Source organism: Alternaria postmessia (genome assembly GCF_024291825.1).
Source record: "Alternaria postmessia strain BMP 2775 chromosome Unknown scaffold_2, whole genome shotgun sequence".
NCBI lineage: Eukaryota > Fungi > Ascomycota > Dothideomycetes > Pleosporales > Pleosporaceae > Alternaria > Alternaria postmessia.
This window is the reverse complement of record NW_026260075.1, coordinates 434,794-456,527: the sequence shown is the minus strand read 5'-3', so window position 1 is coordinate 456,527 and position 21,734 is coordinate 434,794. Positions and strand designations below refer to the sequence as shown.

The following is a 21,734-nucleotide window of genomic DNA, read 5'->3' as shown; positions in this document are numbered from 1 at the left end:
ATGTAGCTTCCACGTCCGTCTTCTATCCCTCCGCTTGGACCGATAGGAAAGTACAACATCGCCTGCATTCCCAGAGCATGAAGCACTACCTCATCTCGCAGGCGGTCGCCATATCCGGCTCGCACGAGTATCTCCAACAAAAACCCCAGTAGGCGAGCGCGTTGGGAGAGATGGGGAGGATGTTATGACATACTTCGCATTGCTAGGGAAAGATAAGGAGCTGGATGTCGCCTTCCGCACCTGTAAAATGACAGAGAAGGACGCATACATGGCCCTGGAGATATATTCTCACTTCGCAAGTTTGCGAATGGCAACCATGGGTACCGAAGAGGTATCCTGGTTTGTAAGGGAGACGTCGACTTCAGGTACCCAACTTTAGAAGACGTGGGATGACGCTACCAGCGAAGACACCGAACCCAAAGTCTTCTCTCAACAGTTCAAGCTTTCTATACTCCTGACATCTCCGGAGTAATGTCTTTCCTCTTCTAGGATGATGTACGAATGCGAAGAGCCCTTCCCCTTCCACAGTGGAAAATGGACATGTATCCAGGGCATACTTGGATCGCACAATCCCATCCTTGGAGGTAGTAAGTCAAGAAGCGGATACGACAGTCTCATTTCTGAGTATGGTGATGTCCAAGGTAGCGTCCCTGGGTGGCCTTGGCCTAGACGAGACCTCGCTTTGGACTGATATGGTCGCATTTTTCCACCCTACGAGGAGAGTTTGATCTCAATGAAGCGCTGGGTGCAGCACCAGCCGCTATACCACGATGCACTGGCGTATGTTTCAAACGGCTGCATATCTCTGGGAAAGGCTGCGAGGGGTATATCGGATCTCCCGACAGAGCTCGTCTGCAGGGTCTTCAAGCACATATGCCTGTTCGATGGCTCGGTACTTATGGCGTTGGATCGCAGCGTTGTGTCAATGGTTCTAAGCATTTTTGCTGCGAGGTTTTACTTCCAAAGTACCGTTCCGTTGCCTATGGCCAGACACATTACTGGTTCATGGCTGACCAATTCTTGAAGAACATTTTTCAAGTTCTGGACCTGCGTGAAGCCTGTCGTGGTTGGTTGGTATGATCCTAGAGAATTTCTCAGAACGGTTTCCGGTACCAGAGTCGCCATCGGCCCAGCAGATGAAGAACCGGACTCAAGCTTGTAACCATCCGCGAACCCTGTACTTCGTGGTCTCAATCTCGGACAATTTATCATCCTCTTACTGTGTCGAAACATATGTTGACAGTAACAACGATGGGCTGTAGTCGTAACTCTCGAAAATAGTACGGTTGTCGGCTTCGCCTCTGTCACAGAGAGATCTATCAGGATACGTGCATGGTCTGGTGGCCATGGCCAGGAACCTGGATTTCTAGCAATTAGCTGTATTGACTCCGCGGAGATTAGGATCATAAAGCGCCAGGTCTATTGGAGTACTCGGCGGACGTATCGGTGACGACGAGGATTTGGATTCGAGTCGAGACCGACGTGCGACAAGGAAGAGGTCATCCTATCATACAACAACCTCAGGTTTGGCCCGAGGTGGTCGTCTAATCAGCGAGTTTGCCCTTACTCAGGGTGTAGAGGCGTATACCTGAAGTATTTTCTGTCTCACGCACAGCCCTGTTCTATTACAACAGTGGCAGGGGATTGCCCTATAGAATGATTGAGGGGGCAAGCGCGGGGCAGATCTGCGAAGAAAGGGCGTCCGACCCTAGCGCTACAGAACCGGGTTGCTCTGGTGAGGTTTTGCGACGACCGCCATGCCCCCGCTGCGGTAGAACGCCTGCTATTGATCACAAAAGCATCCCAAGAGAGATGTCCCTGCACTGCTGTCTTTGGCCATGCTCGTCTTAAACGGAGGATCGGGCGAAGGATTCGAGGATGAGGTCGAGTCTGCTTGCTACTCGGGGCTAGGCTCGCAAGACTGCACCGGTAACACGAGAGGCTGGGAAGGACGGGAGAACGTAGGGCGAGCTTGCTGTGAGGTTGCTCAAGATCCCGTTCTTGTCAGCAAATTGTACAGTGGTCTCGTGGGGCGCAGGAAAGGCAGCCAGGCTCAGAAAGGTTGAGTTGGGTACAGAGAGAATTGAGCGGCTGTTCGTCGTGATGGAAAGTGAACTTCAAATCGAGGCACCACCGAAGCTTCAGCCTCCTCCAGACTGACGATCAATCGCGACCGCAATCAACTATCACGAACCAACAACCACATCTAAATCACCTCAGTCCAAATCCTGATGTCATTAGTCGGAAGCTCAAAGGACGATCAAGGGAGTTTAGCCAAGCGCTTGTATGAGTCTTCCGCGATGCTTTGTACTTCTTGCATCAGCAGTTATCATATAAGCAACCAACGCACCCGTATATAGAGAATGGTCCTGGGATGTTGCAGCTAGCCGTTCGGGACTACTCAGACAAGCGACCTGCTCCAGCCTCCCACAAGGAAGACATCGCCAGCCAGCGCAACCCTGGTGGCCTGGAAGGCAGCATGGAGGATACGAAGGATGTATAGATCTCCATGGATACGGTAGGCAGACAAGCCAGAAGGTTATTTCATGCCTTTCGGGTGCTAGAACAAAACGAAAATATCGCGAATTTCTCAGGAGGCATTGAAGGCATTCATAGTAATCAGGAAGAACGGCTGAATGTAGACTACAGAGCAGGAAAGTGGCCACAGGAAGAGTTCGCGACAATGACGTGAAGAGATTCAGAGAGATGCTTTACGTGGTACATGTCGGAGGTAAACCGTCCCACGCGAGATGGGATGATGTCAGGAGGTTGGGAAGCTACCCCACCGGATTTTGGAAGCTCCCCACTGCGCGCTAGACAGACCCCGGCCTCCGATACAGGCCAGCAGAGTCACCGATCTAGCTTTCCCAAAAATTGTAACTCAACAATCATCATATCCTTTGCAACATCACAATGGCGACCGTACCCGACTATTCACGGCCGACGACGCCTGACAATGGTACCAATGGCACCAATGGCCTTGTCTCGCCTCGCACGCCAAAAACAGGCCTCGCCCTCACTGAGTACAGCGCAAACCCCAGTCCGCCTTCCGAATCCAACACTTCACGAACCAACCATGCCATACCCGACGCGTTCCTTCTGCCCAATGGCTATCCCGATTACCTCCGCCTCATCCTCACTTCGCGCGTCTACGAAGTCGTCCAGGAAACGCCCCTCACTCATGCGACCAATCTCAGCAACAGGCTAGAGTGCAATGTTTTACTCAAGCGCGAGGACTTACAGCCCGTCTTCAGCTTCAAGCTACGCGGTGCATACAACAAAATGGCACATCTGGACCCCAAGGATAGATGGAAGGGAGTCGTTGCATGCAGCGCCGGAAACCATGCACAAGGTGTCGCATATTCTGCGCGCAAGCTGAAGATCCCCGCGACTATTGTCATGCCTTCTGGCACTCCCGATATCAAACACAAGAACGTCTCACGGCTAGGAGGTTCAGTGATACTACATGGCGCTGACTTTGACGCTGCAAAGGCAGAGGCTGCAAGATTAGAGAAGTTGCACGGTCTCATACCTATACCGCCATTCGACGATCCCTATGTCATTGCAGGCCAGGGTACTGTTGGTATGGAGTTGCTGCGACAGACAAACCTGCAAGATCTGAAGGCTGTATTCTGCTGTGTCGGTGGTGGAGGACTCATCGCAGGCACAGGTGTATACATCAAGCGGATAGCACCACACGTCAAGATCATAGGAGTGGAGCAATACGACGCAAACGCCATGGTCGAGTCGCTGAAAGCCGGCAAGCGCGTCTTCTTGAAGGACGTGGGACTGTTCGCTGATGGAGCCGCCGTCAAGACAGTCGGAGAGGAAACCTTCAGGATATGTCAAGAGGTCGTCGATGAGGTAGTCCAGGTTACAACAGATGAGACATGCGCCGCCATCAAAGACATGTTCGAAGACACACGCTCCATTGTTGAGCCTGCCGGTGCACTCGCCCTCGCAGGCCTGAAGAAATGGGTGAGCCGCAACCCATCACCGGATCGCAATCGCGGTCTGGTTGCCATTGCTAGTGGCGCAAACATGAACTTCGACCGCCTCCGCTTTGTCGCCGAGCGCGCCGCCATCGGTGAAAACAAAGAAGCCATCCTCTCCGTCACCATCCCCGAACAACCCGGTGCCTTTGCTAAGCTCATTTCGCTCATCCACCCCATGGCCATCACAGAGTTCAGTTACCGCTACTCAGGCCCCAACTCCGCCCAAATATTGGTCGGCGTTGAGTTAAAGGCTGCAACACGGACCCGCGACCTACCCGACCTTCTCAGCCGTCTCGGCGCTGAGGGCATGACTGCTGAAGACCTCTCTCAAGACGAGCTCGCAAAATCGCATATCCGCTACCTTGTTGGAGGTCGCAGCAACGCCGCTGATGAGCATCTTTTCATGTTCGAGTTCCCTGAGCGGGGAGGCGCTCTGTACAAGTTCCTGAAAACATTGCAGCCAGGCATGAACATCAGTCTTTTCCACTACAGGAACTACGGGGGAGACGTTGCGAAGATCCTGGCCGGTATTCAATGTAAGGAGGAGGACAGTAGCAAGCTGGCAAGTTTCTTGAAGGACATCGGATACCCGTACAAGGAAGTGACCGACAGCCCAAGCTACAAGATGTTCTTGAGGCAGTGAGATGGGCGAACCTAAGAAGAAGAGAAGAGGTCATGTCAAGATAAGATCGGGAACGAAGATATGAAGGAACAATACAGATACCCCTTTCGATTGTCATAATTGCTCACTCACTTCCAAGCAGCATGCAGATTCCAGAGCCCATGCTCACAGTCCCACAAGCACTACCTACCAAGGCCAGCACCCCTCTGCCTTCAAGTAGCCCCCATGGTCCTCATCCCTTCTCCCCTCCAGGATAGCAATCATGGGCTTCGCACCCTCACTCGTAGGCTTCGCTCCATGCTCTACTTTATTCTACTCCGGGAATTAGTCCCCGTTTGACCGGACCAAAGACGACTGCAAAGCCAGATGCAGATGAGATGCAACATACCATGGGTCCTAAATTACTCTCGGTGAATCCAGGGCAGAAACAAAACACCTTCCATCCTTTGGGCCCATACTCATAGTCTTGACACGCAGTAAGCATGTTCAAAGCCGCTTTGGAAGTGCGGTATGGCACCTGTTCACCTCATTAGCACGAACATGACCACTCGGGATACGTGAGAGTCATACGACTTTCATCTCCTGATGCGGATTGGTCCTGTCACTTCTCAACCCAATACTACCAGCTCCACTTGTCACGTTGATGATTCGTGGCGTCCTACCCATCTTTTCACTCTTCTCGAGCAACTTCGCGAAAGTCTCGACAATGATGGCGGGACCAGTGACATTGGTCAGGAAGGCGGCCGTCATACGTGCGGACAAAGAAGCTGAAGTCTGTGGTTCACCAGTTATGGCAGCGTTGTTGATCAAGGCGTCGAGGCGACCGTGTTTCTCTTCTACCATCTTCCCAGCATCACTGATGCTGTTCTCGTCATTGACGTCTATCTGCAACAACTCAACCTTGCCAGGCAGCTCTCTTTCCTGTAAAAGCTTCACAGCGGCTTCGCCTTTTTCAATGGATCGGCTACCGAGCAGGATATAGTACTTGTTATCGCGCAAGAGTTGGGCGGCGAGCTCGAATCCGATCCCTCCGTTTGCTGTACCCGCAGTGTTAGCGAACAAGGTCTAAGAGCTTCAATCACGGGAAAGGGAGAAAATATGAAAGGAGAAGAAGAGTGGCAAGTTGTATTAAGAAAAAGGCTAGGGACTGAGGAAAGGGGGTACTTTACCGCCGGTGATGAGAACGATGGTCTGTTCTTCGGAAGCCATGTCGTTTCTTTGTCCGTTAAAGTATGCTCTTAACAAGGGGATATGATGTTTCTTGCTGCAGCCAAAGTTGTGTCTACTTCGAAACGACAAAGTCTAGCCTCTTTATATCTCCTCTCTTCCCTCTCCCACTTCTCAACCTCATTCTTACTACCAGTCTACTTCCTCGGCTACTTAGCGCATTCCTCAGCCTATATGGCACTTTGCCCACTTTTACCTGCATACGGCCGCGTCTTCGGAAGTGCAATACGCCATTTGCATACTGCGATGTAGTATGCGCCCATCTTTTCTGCTTCGAGACATACCATGTAGTGCAAAAGCCCAGGCGGCAGAAGCACGTCTGGACCAATAAGTGTCCTTTAGACCGTCTGAACAGCATGTCAGTAACGCACTGTTGATCATCCTAACTCGATGGTCTTAGTCGGTCGGCGGGGATAACGGACTTAGGCTCACAGCCATGGGGTTAGACGGAAGCCACGGAGTTCTTGAGAATACGAAGGGGGGTTAGACTGGAGAGGCAAGATCCTTTGACGTCCAACGCGCATGATGAAGCTTGATTGTTTCTCTCATTTGTCTGTTGACTATCTAAATTGTGCGGTGATGTTGCAATCCGAGAGCCGCTGTCGGCTGCGTGGTATCCTATAATGCAAGCTCCATCCTTACCCAACAAGAAAATAGAAAACGCCGGCGCCTCACCAACGCCCACCTGATGCAATAGTGATAGCGAGTGTAGAGTTGGTCGGACAGAATACGAGCAGCCGCGATCATGCACGGTCACACCCTATCTTCTGCAAAATCCAATACTTCGCAATCATCCTCGAAAAAGTTCTCCTCGTCACCCTCCTTCTTGATACGTCTTCTTCGCGTAGTGACGACAACCTGTTCCACCTCTTCTTCACCGTCCTGAAGGACAAGCTTGTTCTCAAACTTGGGAGCAATACCGGCAATATCGTCCTCTCCAGAATCGTATGCTTGGGTAATGGGCGTCGAAAGCCGGGTCGCCTCAATACTCTCGCCAAAGAGCCAGGGGGAGTCGTCTTCGTGGTGGAGGTCCGAGATTAGTCCTGGCAACGAGGGCTGGTACTCACTGCTCTCATCATGAATCTCGAGAGGCTGTCTTGAGTAGACAAAACGTGCGACGCGTTTATCCGTGTAGAAAGGCTGGTAAGGAGGATTCGTTTCAATCTCAGAGAAACTAAGTGGTGCGAGAGATGACGTGACGGGCTTGCGAGACGGCAAAGACCGAGGAAGCCAGTCGCCATAGCAGTCTTGTGTTGGCTCAGGATCACCGGGCTGTGGGAATAGTTGCTCGGTGATAGAAAGCGGCAGTGCGGAGTCTGAGATAGGGGCGAGTCCAAATTCAACTGTCTTCTTCTTGGTTATCGACGCAGTATTGGATGACTTCCCCTTGCCTGTCGCAGCTCGCATCTGCACTCGCCAGATCTGAAGTACGCCACCTGACACCAATGCGATTGAGCCACGGCCTCTGCCAGAAAGCCAGCATACGCTGTATGGCTTGACGCCGCTAGGTGACGATGGCAGCGTCATCTTGTTGTCGCCCGCGTGACGTATGTTATTGATTGACTTGCCTACACCAGCAGCAACGGCTTTACCGGACTTTGCGCCAGCAGCAGGTGTTACACCTAGACCACTTAGACTGAATCGAGACCCCGCAGCGCTGTTCTTCGCGCGGACGGCATCAAACCAAGGCCTAGCGCTATTGACGGCCTGCATTGCTGAGTTGACCATGCCGTTTGAACCCGTGGGACCCGTGGCCTCCTTTGGTGGGGCAGAGGGTGCCGCAGGACGAATTCGTCGAGCTGGCGGCCATTGGAAGGCTGACGCAGGCATAGGAAACATGTGTACTGTTCCTTTATCGGTGATGACTGCTAGTTTATCGACTCGAGGAGCAGACCAAACAACATCAATGACATTGGCAACAGTCATTCTGGTAAATCGGGCGACTTGTCGAACATAAGGACCGGATGGTTGCTCTCGAAGAGTTTTACGGACTCGTCGGAAATTCATCCGCTTCAAGTCCCAAACATCCTGGTAATCGCCCTTCTTGCTTACAGTCATGAGCATCAGACCGCTGGGGGCGAATGACATGAAGCTACAGCCGAGAGCTGCTGGTATAGTAGCAACGGGATGGAGAGCGTTCTTGTTCCTCGTTTCTTCCGCGTCCACCAGTCTCTGCAAGTCGTAAACGGAGATGACGGTTGCTTCTTGTCTTGGCTGAGTCTGGCTGTGGCCATGAGTCGGTGGGAAGTAGTGCTGCATAGGATCTTGCCCATATGGCACGTTATTTCCTTGCTGACCTCTGTTCATGTAGCTCTTGAAGGCTTGCACTCCCTTCTCGGTAGCCCAGCGCGCGCCCTTGATTGCAACTTGTGTCCCTTCCCGTGTAATTCTATCGAGCAAGCCTGCTTCGTTAGGCATGTCGACAGCACAGTTGGGCGACGGCTGAGGTGGTACGCTATGGTGTGCAAGGCCTGGAGCACGCTCATAGTACGGTGAGGTCAGCGCGACACCATTAACAGGGTAGAGCGCACTCGAAGCTGGTGGAGTGACTGCGAGCCAGCGATCAGAGAGAGAAAATACGGGCAAGCCATATTTCTCAGGAGGGATCTCGTCATGACTTCCATCGACGGCACTCGAACCGTTTGAGTGAACAGCTCGTTCGCGATTCTGAACCGAAGTCCACAGTTTGCCAATGCAGCGGAACTGCTCGCCGTACTCTGGGTGATTTCCCAGGTAAGGTGCGAATACGAAGACTTCGCCACTTGCGCCAGATGCAACGACAACAAACTTGCCCTTCGCCTCGATGACAAAGTCGCCTATTGGAGGTGGAGGTTGGAAGAGCGGGCTGTCAATTGGACTCGTGAGAGGGATCAAAGGAGTTCGGTATAGGACAGCTAGCCTCCGCTTCTCTTTCAGTGAGTAAATTTCGACGGTCGTCTGGTAGCCACTGATCTGGCCATCCCGATTGCCATGTCTCGAGGATGGCCTACTAGGAGATTCAGAGGCTGAGTCGTCGACCACGGAGGATGCCCCGCTTCCACTAGAACTTCTACTGTCCTTGACGACCGGGCCGTGAAGAATGAGTGCGACCAGTGGACGGGAAGCAGCTAGAGGGTCTCGCCGCGATGTCCAGGGCAAGATCTTGGCACCTATGACACCACCCCTGAGGCCTTCTAGACGGCCCACGATATCCATCTTGCTCTTCTCGACACGGAAAACGTCGAGCCCTCCTTGAGATCCAACGAGCAGCACATTCTCGGATGACCGAGCTGCCTCATCTCCTGCCATGGATAGAGTGTCGAAGCCACAGAAGTAGCCTCCTTCGCCCGGCTGGATACCATCGGTTGGGCCATTGTTGAGGCCAAAGTCAATGTTTGGCAAGCCATAGTAGTGTGCTTGAGGTTGATGTGGCAGGGGCGGGTTTGGCACGAAGTGTTGCGAGGGCGGACGAGCGCCGTGTTGCGAATACATGGATGCCCTGCGATCTCTGCCGGGCGAGTTCTGCAGACGGTCGCCAAAGTTTGTGTATTGACTTGGATGACTCAGAGGCCTTGCACCTGGAGGGGAGTTGGACATGGCCTGTTGTGCATACAGTCCGTCTCGTGCACCTGGCGAGTTGTGAAAGGTAGGCGGTGAACTGGCTATGGCTATGCCACCGTTTCCTGGCGAGCCCGAGTTGGGAAAGAAGGGCACCGACTTGGCCCACTCGTTGGTGTATTGTGCGGCCGTGGTTCGCGTGGCACCGATAGCCGATAGTAATGGAGACGTGGTGGCATTGTAGTTTGAGGGTGGAGACGTGGAGGACAGACGCTTTGCTGAGGAAGGCGACTTGGTTCTGCGGCAGTCAGTTATGTTTGAGGACAAACAGGAGTCACTCGGTCGCTCTTTCCACCTGAGCGTCACCCCTGACGTGCACATGGCAGGGACACCTACATCTCTCTGGGATAGATGCGCGTAACCTTGTCGGCCGCCCTATTTCTTCTTCCCAACTCATATCTCGACGTGTTGCGGCCGCGCGCTTGTGGCGTGTCCTGTACCTTTGTGCCTTTGCGCTGTTGCTTGTGCAGGTAGGTGAGGTTGGAGACAGGCGTCGTATACTCGGCGGCGTTGTCGGGCGATGAGCTCATATAACCTGTGGATAAGCGTGTGGAGGTGTCTGTTGGAGCGCCAGCTCAGTCGTGGAGAGTTGCTATGTGTCGTGGCCTGGAGGTAGGTTGTGGGGGTAGCGACGGATGAGCGCGGCGAGTGAGTTCGGATGGATGCTAGACACGGCGTTGCGTCATGCGCCTTCGTGACCAAGGCGCGTGAAGGTTGCAGTCCCGTGCTTGCACAGCAAGACGCTTATACAGAGTACTGGCTGGTGCCTTGTTCCTGACTCGGCGGCGCGTTATCGGGGCCTATCTGGTCTTCGCTCGGTATGATCGGGAGGCGCTCGTGGTGGCTATCGTTAGAGCCGCGGGGCTGGAGCTTCACGCGGCACGCTATGTAGGAGGCTCCTCAGCGCGCAATGCAAGTCAGTCTGGATACAGCGCGCAGTCGTGAGTCAACTTGGAGCTTTATCTAAGCTTCCAAGTGTTGAGATATGAAATGCAGGGCGTCGTAAGTGCAGTTAGCTGTGTCGCTGGCCTGGTCGGTACTGAGGGGCAGCTCATAGCTTATGCAGGTGCATGTCGCACCCTCACCCTTCCATTCGCCCTGCAACATGCTGGCCGCCGGCACCGCCCTTTGCGCTGATATCTAGCCCCTCTTTAGCTGCTTCTAGTCATTCCCAGATTGCGGGCGTGCTAGTTAGGTCAAGTGACTTCAGCGAGCACGGTAGATGCCTGAGTAATGTTGTTGGGCAGCCACATGCGGCGTTCCGCGAAGCATTCCGATCAGTGACGTCCTGTCATGCATATCACGAGGCCCACATCCCGCGCGGCATCTCGTGGCTTGCACGTGCTTGTATCTTTGGTCTCATCCTACAAAACCACAGCCGCATCGCTCACAAGAAGTGACATTTGACAGGTAGAATCTTCCCATTTCCAGTTCAAAGGCATGATCCGTGTTGTCCCGTCCACAAGGACGATGATCAGCAAATTGACTCTCAGCTCGGGAATACGCCCAGACAGCCTTGTCCGTAACCTTGCGATGATTTACCACTTTTGGTGTAAGCGACCTGCCATCCTAGAAGAGCTTCGCATCGTACGTGCTAGCCGACGTAAGTAATGCAAGCGAACGTCCTGGGTAAACTCAGGTACAAAAGTATGCAATCCCCAGGCAGATCGCGAATAATTAGGTACTCACCAAGCATTCACTCATCATGTTCAAGTCAAAGTTTCTCAGCCTCGTCTCCTTGGCCCTTCTCCCTGTGGTTCTCGCGCAATCTGAATACACGAATCTCCCAGAAGTACCACCAGGTGTCTTCAGTGCAAGCGCGCGCACTGAAATTAAAACCACCGTCGACGCTGCTTGGGACGCACTCACCGACTTCCCCAATTACGGAGCTTGGAACCCATTCGTGCGCTATGCTCTCGTCACTTCAGCCAACAACATCACCCTACCCGACCAGCGAGCTGTCGAAGGCAACTACTTATTCTTCCGTGTACAAATCCCTCCGCTCCCGTTGCCGGTGAATAAGGACACACCAGACAATCTCTTGCATACGCAGACTGCTTTCGAGCGCATAACTCATGTACAGCCAGAATTGGGAAGGCTGGCGTGGGATTACTTGGCGGAAATTGCTGTCAAATCGACGCGATGGCAGGCGGTCAGCGACATAGGCAACGGCACTGTCTTGTACGAGTCTCATGAGGAGTTTAACGGGCCGTTGGCTGGAATATTAAAAGAGACGCTTGGGGAGAGCCTGCAGGAATCTTTCGAAGCACAAGGAGAGGGGCTGAAGTTGTACCTTGAAGGTAAATAAATAGCGTAGGATTGCGATACCTTAGCATCTTGTCTTGAGCATACCAAATTCGTTCTACTTCATGTTCATGGCATTCCGATGAGATGGATAATGTGAAAGTCTGATACGATATGTAGTCGGAACAGTCCCAGATGAGCAGCGAAGGAGCACATCGGCGTTGGAAACAGCCATGCCGGGATCCCTGCCGCTCCGCGGGCATGCGCGCATCTGTCGCAATCGCACATGTGCAGTACACGCGTGTAACATCAGGCGCTCACCCACCATGAGGCCTTGTCTCAACAACATGTCTCTGTATTCTGACTGTCTTTTATAACACTCTCTCTTTGGTCTGGCACTAGTCACATTCCTGCTTCTGCTATCGCGACACCCCAAGGTCGCATGCCGCACAATCGTTATCGCCCATGTACATAGCTCTTTCTGAGGTCCTCTCTCCACCATGACGATAAGTCCTGAGCTCGAAGCCTTTGCACGAGCGATATCACGCGTACTAGGCTGGGCGTACTTCCTGTCGTGGTCAGTACCAGCCATCCCTCGTCACGCACTCTATGATCCCATACTAACTCACGATCAGGTCTCTGTCTTTCTACCCCCAACCTATATCGAACTATATCCGCAAATCCACGCTCGGTCTCGCAATAGATTTCCCCACCCTCAATGTCCTCGGTTTCACCTGCTATACCATCTCTACAGCCTGCTTCCTATATTCGCCTACTATCAAGTCGCAATATGCGTACCGTCATCCGGAAGCGCCTCAGACGACAGTACGATTTAATGACTTCCTGTTCGCAGCACATGGCGCAGTCATGTGTGTGATTATTTACAGTCAGTTCTTCGAGAAGATATGGGGCTTCGAGATTGGCAAGAGGCAAAAGGTCAGCCGGGTCATACTAGGAGTTTGGTGGGGATGTGTGCTTGCTATCGTGGTCGTGGTGATGCTTGTAAAAACCAGAGGAGCAGAAGGAAACGATGCGCAGGGGTGGGCATGGCTCGATGTTGTGAGTTGACCCAACTCTACACCTTCTGACCTTGCAAGTTCATGCTAATACCGAACAGATATACACGCTCGGCTACGTCAAACTTCTCACCGTATTTCTCAAATACATACCGCAAGCCTGGGTTAACTATAAGCGCAAATCTACGCTAGGATGGAGTATTTATCCTATGCTCTTAGACTTTGCTGGAGGTTGGCTTTCGCTTGCGCAGTTGTGCATCGATTCCGCGTTGGAAAACGATTGGAGTGGTGTCACAGGCAACCCAGTTAAGTTCGGGCTGGGAAACATTACTATTGTGTTTGATATAATCTTTATGCTGCAGCATTATGTGCTGTACAAACGTCCTGCAAAGCATTTGGAGGATGAGGACGAAGAGGAGAGGCAAGGACTTGTGGCGGGTCAGAGGGACTAGAAATTACATTGTGACATTCCGTCAATAACTTGAACCATTAAGGCTTGAAGCTGTCTGATGGTGAAGTGCTGCTTCATGCCAGACCTATTCAATCCAAAGAAGCGACATTGACGCTCCTCTCAGACTCTTGGGACGTTCTTGGTATGACCGGAAAAAAGTCCGTGGACGGATAATCCAGCCCTTTCCTCGACAGAATCCGCGTACGTACCGTCAATTCCTACCGAAGAGCGCTATGGAATATAGGGACGCGTGGAGTAGGAAATGTGAAAACTAGCCTCCTGCTATGTGTTCCGGCCTCACAACAAGCGCCGACAGACTAAGCGTCGCGTTCCTGAATCACCTTCTACCAGAACATGCCCCGCACTAGCCTGCCGCGCGACACCTCCGAGCCTCTCCACATCTTTCCGACTCAGCGTTAGCAAGTTCCGGTAGAATATATATCCAGCATAACTCACATCTTAATCCTACAAATACGTATTGGACCCTGCTCGAAGTGTCCCCAGGATTCCTATCATCTTTTCACATATATCGCAACAATGGCACCAAACTGGGACAGACTTATTCGCTTCATTGCGACAGATGGCCGTGAGCTGCGGGGTCAGCCAATTCTCCCTTCGGCAGACTTTGACGTTGGTACTACAACAGAAGAGACGGGACTAAAGGCCAAAGTGATCGATGTTAAAAACAACGACATCTTCGACTCAGCCACCAAGGTCACAGACGAAGAAGTAACGGTCAAGAAATTGCTCGGTCCAGTAACAGTGGATGAAGTGCCTATCATCCGCTGCATAGGTCTGAACTTTATCAAGCACAGTAAGTTTACCTCTCTGCTATACAATTCCGCCCATTGCCATGCTGACAACTTCCCATAGTCCAGGAAGGTGGCCGCACCCTCCCCCCATACCCGTCCACCTTCATAAAAGCAAACACATGCTTAAACGACCATGGTGCGCCCATTGTCATCCCAAAAATCGCACAAGACAACCAAGCCGACTACGAGGGCGAACTTTGCTTCATCATCTCCAAGGACGCCAAAGACGTATCCGAAGCTGAAGCTTTCGACTACATCGGCGGCTACACATCCGGCAATGACGTCTCATCGCGTAAACTTCAACGAGACCCTCTCCTAGCAGGAACAGTGCCACAATGGAATTTCTCAAAAGGCTTCGATACCTACGCGCCTCTGGGCCCCCAACTCGTTTCCACCAAAGTTATCCCTGACCCGTCCAAACTGCATCTCAAGACCATCGTTAATGGCGATTTGAGACAAAACTCAGGCATTGACGACCTGTGTTTCAAGATCCCAACCTTGGTGAGCTATTGCAGTCAGGGCACTACGCTAAAGAAGGGGACTGTGTTCATGACGGGTACGTGTGCGGGTGTTGGTTATGCGATGAAGGAGCCGCAGTTCTTGAAGCCGGGCGATGTGGTTGAGGTAAACCTGAGTCCAGAGATTGGCACGCTGAAGAATACGGTCGAGTATGCTTGAACGAACGGATAAATCCCGGAATTGATTCAAGAAATACGTCACTACTTTTTCGTGAATGAAATCTTGCTAGCCAGAATACAGGAAGATACACTACGTATCACAACTTTCAGATCTTCGATCTAGCCTTACTCTTCTGCTCCATCTCCTCTCTCTTGATCCTGAACCTCTCCGCGGGCGCACCCTCAACGAACCTTTCGGCCAACGCATCAATAGCATTAACTACAGCAATCATCCGCGCATCCCTAATCGGCGCATTTTGCAACCTCTTCATCTCCATCATACTCTTTCCATCATTCCCCTTTAGCTGCTCCTCCAAGAACTCGACAACCTTGCCTTGGAACTCATCACCCGTAGCGTCCCACACATAATTGTATAGACCCGCATCAACAAGCTCCTGTGCCGAGAGTTTACGGCCGAACATGAGGAAGTCGTTGGCCCGGTGAATGCCAATGGATTGGGCAAAGGATAAAGCGGATCCGTTTTCAGGGACGAGACCAAGGGCTGAGAAAGGACATTGCAGCCAGGCTGTTGAGGAAGCAAGGACAATATCCGCAATACCCGGGAACCAAGCTGCACCACCACCGACAGCGGGACCGTTTAGGGCAAGGATGAGGACTTTGCGGTGGTCGATCATGGAGCGTAGAAGTTCCGTGGCATAGCCAAACCGAGTCATGAAACTCAGTTTCTTCTCTCCATCATTTTTGAACACTTCACCACCGCCGGGGATGCCTTTGACGTCTGCGCCGGCGGAGAAGAATCGGCCTTCGCCCGTCAGGACGGTAAAGACGGTATCTGGGTGCTCATTTAGAACACGTAGTGCGGCGATGACGTCTGGGATGAGATTTCCGCCGAAGGAGTTGAGGGCCTTGGGACGGTTGAACTAGGGAGTTGTGTTAGTTCTAGACATATACCATGACACGGATATCGATGATTCGACGAGAGAATTCTTCGTTGAATGCTCCAGAATCCTGTCACGGCAGAAAGAGCATGATTGGGGTAATCTTTTACCTTGATGATACCAATCTGTCCCTTGATCTCGAACTTGATGTCAGAGTAGTCCGATGAAGAAGTCATGATGTTTCAGAAACTAGCTTCTTTGAGACAAGTAGACGAATTTTAGCTATGACCAGTACACTTTTTTCTAAAGAGTTGTTGTTGAGTCGTTCTTTTCGATGGAATGGCGACCTGCTGAAGACTTTCGGTCCTAGGAGCTGAGTTGTGATTGAATAGTAAGCTTTCCCCGCCTGGGACGCGACGGGCCTCGGTTCGGTAACAAAGCTGGGGTATTATTGGGCGTACCTATGCACGCGTCAACCTAAACTATTATTGTAAAACTCTGGAGAGGTGATTTACGGATATCAGCTTGAGACGCCAATTGTGTGATGGAAGTGATGCAGCGACGTTGTACAGCCGCTTACGCGTGAATGGGTTGCTGACGATACTGATAAGGACATGTTCGCGTTTAACCTCGGCACGTTTTTATTGCACGTCATCACGGGCGTTACGTCCATGACTAAGGCACGCAGACAATAATAAAGAGAAGTCAATTTAACATCGTTAGCCAAGATGACTGCAAGTACTCTCAGTTGAGTTGTAGTTTTACATACATAACGACACGCCACTCAGATTGAGTAATATTCATAACTAATGATTCATATATTGCAGGGACTGAAAATATACCTTTCTCTTCATGGGAGTGGATAAATACATCTATCATACATCTACTCTTGCTAACCCTCGAAGACTCCATGATTTAGCTCAACGCCAAAGTCCTTGGCCATAACGCGCATGTGCGCTTCGATATCGTCTTCCATACCTCCACCAACGCCAACCAGTTGCTTGAGCTTACTCCAGAAGAACACCGCATCGCTAAGTGCCAGTACGCACCGGAACCGCAGATGGTTGACCCAATTCTTCCATCTCTGGCTCACGCTAAGGTCCCTGGATTCAATCAACGCTCTACTAGCCCACAATCCGGTGATCTTGATACGGTTAACAGGCGAACCAAGGAACTGATTGTTACCCTGTACGATACGCAAGTTGCGGCCGATGAACAAGAGCTCACGAGGGAATTTTGCATCGTCGCCGAGAATGAGTTTGATGGCGTCGCGACCTTTGGCTTGCATTTCGAAGGCGCGTTCAGCCTGATCTTTGCCTTTTCTCTCGGATTTGAGGACCTCTGCTACGCTTTTGTCACCACCTTGGTATGGGCGCATGAGCGTTGCTGATGCGAAGATGTCAGCGTGCTTGACGCCCCAGCTGCTGACAATCTCCTCAATCTTAGCATTATCGAAGGCGAGGAGTGATTTCCAGAATTCCGAGTATTGAAGGCGGAACTTGGGGTCCATGCGAATATACAGACCGTGATCGATGAGGACAACCTCAGGCTGTCCGTTAGGTAGGCGGCGAATGAAGATGTTTCCAGGGTGAGGATCGCAGTGTACCGCACCCCAGAGGAACATCTGTGCTGAGAAGAGGTCGACGATGGTGTTCATGGTAGTTTTCAATGAAACACCAAGACCGCCTTTGCCATCGTTACCTCGCCATGAGTTACGGTCCGGCTTGAAGCATTCATACTGCGTGGCGTCCTCTGGGACATGTGTATCAACCTTGGCGTCCTTGGGGATAGGGGGAAGAAGGTTGCCACCAGCACCAGGGCTGCCTCTGCGCCATCCACCTTTCCAGCTGTTTGTGATGCCTTCTTTGTCCCACAACCGCACTCCTTCAATCCATTCAGCAGTCATGACACGCTTGCTCGAAAGCTCGCGATATACCGCAGGAATGTAGACTCGACCATTGAGCCGCGGCTCTGCAGCCACAAGTCCCTTCATTTCTACGGCGTTGTCCGCTTCGTTCTCGAAATCGGTTTCCAACATCAGGCGCTCGGAGATGTATGGGACCAGGGTGTAGACAGGGATGCCAAACCACCAAGTGTAGACTTTGGAAACAACCTTGAAGGCCCACAGGTCCCATCCGACCTGCTGCGCAATCTCTCTCTTCTGGATCTTGATCGCTACCTCTCTTCCGTCTGCCAACCTTGCCCAGTGGACTTGCGCAACACTTGCGCTAGCCCTTGCAGTCTTTTCCATTATACCTCGACCGTCTTGTCCATCTCGTGTGAAGCTGACGCCAAATACTTCCTCGGCGCTTTTGCCAAAGTCCTCTCTTATGACTTGCTCAACCTCCCACCATTCATTCTGCGGCGCGTCGTCAAACATTTGCTGGAACATCTTCTGGAACTGCGGCGGTAGTATTGCGCTTTGCATGGCAATCGCCTGCCCAATCTTCAGGTATAGTCCGCCATTGTACCGCAACAGATCGAATATTCTCTGTGCGTTCCTTGCATGGAGATCCTCGATGCTATTCGCCAGCGGTGGGTGCGCACGGAAGTTGATCTTGTAGTCTATGCCTATCAAAAGACCAGTCTTGAATGTGCGCAAACTACGTGTGATGGATGAAGCGTAGAATTGCCTGTCAGCCAGCCATCCCGCACCGAGCAGCGCAGAAACGACGGCAAGGCGGCGCACCCATTTTCGGCGAGTAAACGGAGGCTTGATTTTGCGCTGCCTCGGCTTTGGTAGGTCTGCGGGATTGGGAGGGCGTAGAGGCTCCCATTGTTGTGTCTGCAGGCGGCGAACGATGGGTGCCTGGTAGAGTCGCGTGGGGGCCAAGGTTGACGTCAGCAGTCGTGATGTCGCATATTGGGCAGGTGCTCTTCGAAGAGCAGACAGGCCATGTATCATGGCTGTCGAAGGCAGGACGGAATCAGCACGAGAAAAGTGTGGTAGGACATGAGGACTACGTTGTGAGATTCAGTTATCTTTCGCGCAGTGTCGGACTTAAAGTCATGACGGCATTTTCAACGCCGCCCGAATAAACCGCTATTTCGTCCGTGCACAATAAGACATACCAACTCCATCTTCCGATCCAACCCGAACATTTGAATCTCTGTGGATTGATAATCAATTGTCTGCGGCTTTGAAGTCATGTATTTTTTTCTTGGAGTCAAAAACTCTGTCTTCGCGTGATCGGTCATGAGGAGAGTTACACCCAGAACTGTCTCTTCGCCGAATACGGTGGATGACTATCCTGTGCCTGTTGATGAGAACCTCCCCCTTCTTTAACCAAACTGTAGAACGTTCTGATTTGAGAAGCGGCGAACCAATTCGGATAAGGCACTGTCACACCATCTGGCGCTTGTTGACGTTACTTGAGGATGCAATCGAAAAGTGGCACTGGGGAGAAGGCCAATCTTCAAATGCTCACGACTGGTCATTCTGTGGCACTTGACTTTTCTCCACAGCCTGGAGATCAACATTCCACCTCTTTGCCAGTTCCTCAACGACGCCCATCCACTTCTTCACTAGGGGATGCTGATCCGATACCTCTCTGAATGTGGGATCTTCATCCTTCCCTACAACACCCCACTTCCATATTCCTTCCTCATCTACCCATTGGCGACCCAGCAACTCCTCGATTGCAAGCTCCTTGCGCGCAGATTCGTAGAATTCTGCTACTTCTTTGTGGATCTGCTCGTCATGGCCTCTCCATGCAGCAGTAAAACCTTGTAGGACTCCTAGTATGTAGCCCACCTTCAAACCCAGATTTGCGCCTAGGGAGTAGCCTTCATCGAAGCCTTCCTGTACGTATTGCCCTTTACTATTCGCTAGACCCTCGCGATATGCATCTGTGTCTAGCGCACGTTGACGGGATGGAAGGTCTGAGAGTATCTCATGGTTGTGTGCATGTGGGATGTTCGCAGCGAGAGTGGGTGACGCGGGCGCGGAACCGTAGATATCGTCGAGCGCATTCTCGTGCGGAGGCGTTGGAGGAGCATTTCCGGCAGCAAGTTGAGTTGGGCCCAAGGTGGGAGACACATCACCGAGTGCGTTCATAGTGGGCGTTTTTCCCTCCAGCGAGGATCGTGCAAGCTGTAAATTCCATGTTGTGAAATGTACCAGGTGGGGTCAAGAGTGAGGGTTTGGTGGAGACTAGCGTTGTCTTCGGCGGATGCGGAAGCTTGAACTTCTTTGAGCCCAGATCAGCAGTCTTTTACTACCATGAATGTTCGCATCGCTGGAAGTTGTCAGCTAGCATGAGTGAACAGTATTCCGGTAGATTCAGTCCGCTATGTCCAGCTTTGGGTGATGGTAACTCCGTTGACACGGACGGACGAATACTGGCACGTTCGTTTAAGCTGCATCCATCAGGCATTCACTCACTTTATCAAGGACAACCACCCTAAGTTTCAATAGCGATTCATTCATCTCACAGTTCTGCGCAAAACCAACTTTCTCGATTAACACGCCATTACCATGGTTGCTATTGACGTTGTCCGCGCTCACAACGCATCGTTGAAGAGCCTACCGCCAAATCTAGTGGCAGTTTTTGTCGGAGGTACAAGTGGCATTGGCTTCTTCACAGCTCGAGAGGTAAGTCGCGATTACTTGAAGGCATGCAAGATATATACCGACTAGGTAACTCCTACCTCTACAGTTTGTCCGAAACACTACATCACCACATGTTTACTTGATTGGCCGCAATGCAACAGAGGCTGGAAAGATCATGGAAGAGCTCAGCTCCATCAACAGCTCATCCCAGATCAGCTTCATCCAGAAGGACCTCTCATTATTGAAGAATGTGGACGAAGCATGCAGCGAGATCAAGAGCAAAGAAAAGCAAGTCAATGTACTGTTCATGACATGCGGATACCTTACGGTGCAAGGAAGAAACGAGACATCCGAAGGTCTGGACAGGAAGATGGCTGTCCAGTACTACTCGCGGATGCGATTTATTTCTCAGCTCACGCCGCTGCTCGACAATGCCTCTGAAGCTAACAACCTCTCTCGCGTTGTCAATGTTCTGGATCCGCAGGCTGGCTTGAGGCTGGGCGGCCTTGACTACTCTGACCTCTCCCTGAGGCATAACTTTAGTCTCAAAAAGGTGCTGCTGCACGCGAGCGCCATGACAAACCTCTCCGTCACTCACTTGGCAAGTCAGAACCTTAAGACAAGCTACATCCACGAATACCCATCTGCTGTGGATACGGGCATAACGCGAGAACTATTCGGTCGCTTCAACAACGCTGTCACGTTCGTGCTAGGTGGTCTGTTTGGACGTCTCTTCTATGTTCCGCAGGTGGAAAGCGGCGAGAGACACCTGTTTGCTGCCACTGCACCGCGTTACGCCCCCAAGGCAGATGGCGCTCAGACAGAAGTTGTTGGAAGTGACGGAGTGAAGGGAAGTGGAGGCTATGTCCTGAACTGGAATGGGGACATCCTGGCAGATACTAAGAAAGCGCAGAAGCTGAGGGAAGAAGGGGGAATAGAGAAGGTTTGGGAACACACTCAAGAGGTCATGAGCAAGATCGCGGAGAGTGGTAGGTTTACTGGATAGAGTTTGGAGGCTTGCGCCTGACGTAGGATCGAGCGGGCCGGGAGAGCATCATCAATCCATGGGACAACTGAATCGCACTGTGTGGGGCATTATCGATAGGCGCACGTGTTGCGTGATGATACTATCTACAGCTGAGACGTGTTGGTTGGACTATCATGAGGCGCAGCTTGTTGGCGTTGGCGCAGAAGCCAAAAGTGGAAGAACCAGCACGCCCTCCTGTTCGTGTTTGATGGAAAAACAGAGTAGGATGACGCCAGAATTGTTTCTTTATATCTATTCTGTCTTTCTGCGACGCGGCATCGTGGGTGTCCCCGGAAGCGTTGTGTCGGATCGGAGATGGCGTTTATGCGCTCCTTGCCTACTAACAACACATGGCTTCAGCGTCCCCCAGCCCTCTGCACTGGGCACCGAGGCTTCATAAAATGAGGATTCCGGCTAGCGGGAACCCCTATTCATGTGCATAACGATCGCCAGGGACCGGCAACCCAGCTGCACGTCGCCGCCGAAGCGATAAGGATTGCACAAGACAAATCTGCCGCGTCGTGAAGAATGACTGGCTGCTGGATGCAAATTGGCGCGCTGCCGGTGGTTGTCTGGTCAGGCCAGATGTTTCGCATTGAGATTTCGGGCGCGCACCCCCGTCGGTGTCACCATCGCGGTTTCCCGCTGTGCGTCCAACGTCGAGAAGCGACGGCC

The 21,734-nt window shown here is 52.0% G+C and overlaps 10 protein-coding genes across 10 annotated transcripts; 5 read left to right on the top strand and 5 right to left on the bottom strand.

The window, feature by feature from the left end:
- Nucleotides 1-2,913: 2,913 nt before the first annotated feature.
- ILV1 (threonine deaminase) lies at nucleotides 2,914-4,638 on the top strand (the record flags this gene model as incomplete). The annotated part of the gene is made up of 1 exon (XM_051726906.1): nucleotides 2,914-4,638. The coding sequence occupies one exon, from the start codon at nucleotides 2,914-2,916 to the stop codon at nucleotides 4,636-4,638; it is 1,725 nt and encodes a 574-aa protein (XP_051593331.1).
- Nucleotides 4,639-4,803: 165 nt separating this feature from the next.
- Nucleotides 4,804-5,826, bottom strand: J4E82_000584 (uncharacterized protein; the record flags this gene model as incomplete). The annotated part of the gene is made up of 4 exons (XM_051726905.1): nucleotides 4,804-4,929; nucleotides 5,006-5,134; nucleotides 5,188-5,654; nucleotides 5,787-5,826. The coding sequence occupies 4 exons, from the start codon at nucleotides 5,824-5,826 to the stop codon at nucleotides 4,804-4,806; spliced, it is 762 nt and encodes a 253-aa protein (XP_051593330.1).
- A 771-nt stretch (nucleotides 5,827-6,597) lies between these two features.
- Nucleotides 6,598-9,971, bottom strand: J4E82_000583 (uncharacterized protein; the record flags this gene model as incomplete). Its single annotated transcript, XM_051726904.1, has 2 exons — nucleotides 6,598-9,679; nucleotides 9,778-9,971. The coding sequence occupies 2 exons, from the start codon at nucleotides 9,969-9,971 to the stop codon at nucleotides 6,598-6,600; spliced, it is 3,276 nt and encodes a 1,091-aa protein (XP_051593329.1).
- Nucleotides 9,972-11,146: 1,175 nt separating this feature from the next.
- On the top strand, nucleotides 11,147-11,749 carry J4E82_000582 (uncharacterized protein; the record flags this gene model as incomplete). The annotated part of the gene is made up of 1 exon (XM_051726903.1): nucleotides 11,147-11,749. One exon carries the CDS (start codon nucleotides 11,147-11,149, stop codon nucleotides 11,747-11,749), a length of 603 nt encoding a protein of 200 aa, XP_051593328.1.
- A 436-nt stretch (nucleotides 11,750-12,185) lies between these two features.
- Nucleotides 12,186-13,153, top strand: J4E82_000581 (uncharacterized protein; the record flags this gene model as incomplete). The annotated part of the gene is made up of 3 exons (XM_051726902.1): nucleotides 12,186-12,262; nucleotides 12,321-12,744; nucleotides 12,803-13,153. The coding sequence occupies 3 exons, from the start codon at nucleotides 12,186-12,188 to the stop codon at nucleotides 13,151-13,153; spliced, it is 852 nt and encodes a 283-aa protein (XP_051593327.1).
- A 536-nt stretch (nucleotides 13,154-13,689) lies between these two features.
- Nucleotides 13,690-14,642, top strand: J4E82_000580 (uncharacterized protein; the record flags this gene model as incomplete). The annotated part of the gene is made up of 2 exons (XM_051726901.1): nucleotides 13,690-13,966; nucleotides 14,026-14,642. 2 exons carry the CDS (start codon nucleotides 13,690-13,692, stop codon nucleotides 14,640-14,642), a joined length of 894 nt encoding a protein of 297 aa, XP_051593326.1.
- A 106-nt stretch (nucleotides 14,643-14,748) lies between these two features.
- J4E82_000579 (uncharacterized protein) lies at nucleotides 14,749-15,716 on the bottom strand (the record flags this gene model as incomplete). The annotated part of the gene is made up of 2 exons (XM_051726900.1): nucleotides 14,749-15,522; nucleotides 15,651-15,716. 2 exons carry the CDS (start codon nucleotides 15,714-15,716, stop codon nucleotides 14,749-14,751), a joined length of 840 nt encoding a protein of 279 aa, XP_051593325.1.
- Nucleotides 15,717-16,372: 656 nt separating this feature from the next.
- J4E82_000578 (uncharacterized protein) lies at nucleotides 16,373-18,385 on the bottom strand (the record flags this gene model as incomplete). The annotated part of the gene is made up of 1 exon (XM_051726899.1): nucleotides 16,373-18,385. The coding sequence occupies one exon, from the start codon at nucleotides 18,383-18,385 to the stop codon at nucleotides 16,373-16,375; it is 2,013 nt and encodes a 670-aa protein (XP_051593324.1).
- Nucleotides 18,386-18,904: 519 nt separating this feature from the next.
- YAE1 (Essential protein Yae1, N terminal) lies at nucleotides 18,905-19,537 on the bottom strand (the record flags this gene model as incomplete). Its single annotated transcript, XM_051726898.1, has 1 exon — nucleotides 18,905-19,537. One exon carries the CDS (start codon nucleotides 19,535-19,537, stop codon nucleotides 18,905-18,907), a length of 633 nt encoding a protein of 210 aa, XP_051593323.1.
- Nucleotides 19,538-19,957: 420 nt separating this feature from the next.
- On the top strand, nucleotides 19,958-21,038 carry J4E82_000576 (uncharacterized protein; the record flags this gene model as incomplete). The annotated part of the gene is made up of 2 exons (XM_051726897.1): nucleotides 19,958-20,074; nucleotides 20,139-21,038. 2 exons carry the CDS (start codon nucleotides 19,958-19,960, stop codon nucleotides 21,036-21,038), a joined length of 1,017 nt encoding a protein of 338 aa, XP_051593322.1.
- Between the last annotated feature and the right edge of the window lie 696 nt (nucleotides 21,039-21,734).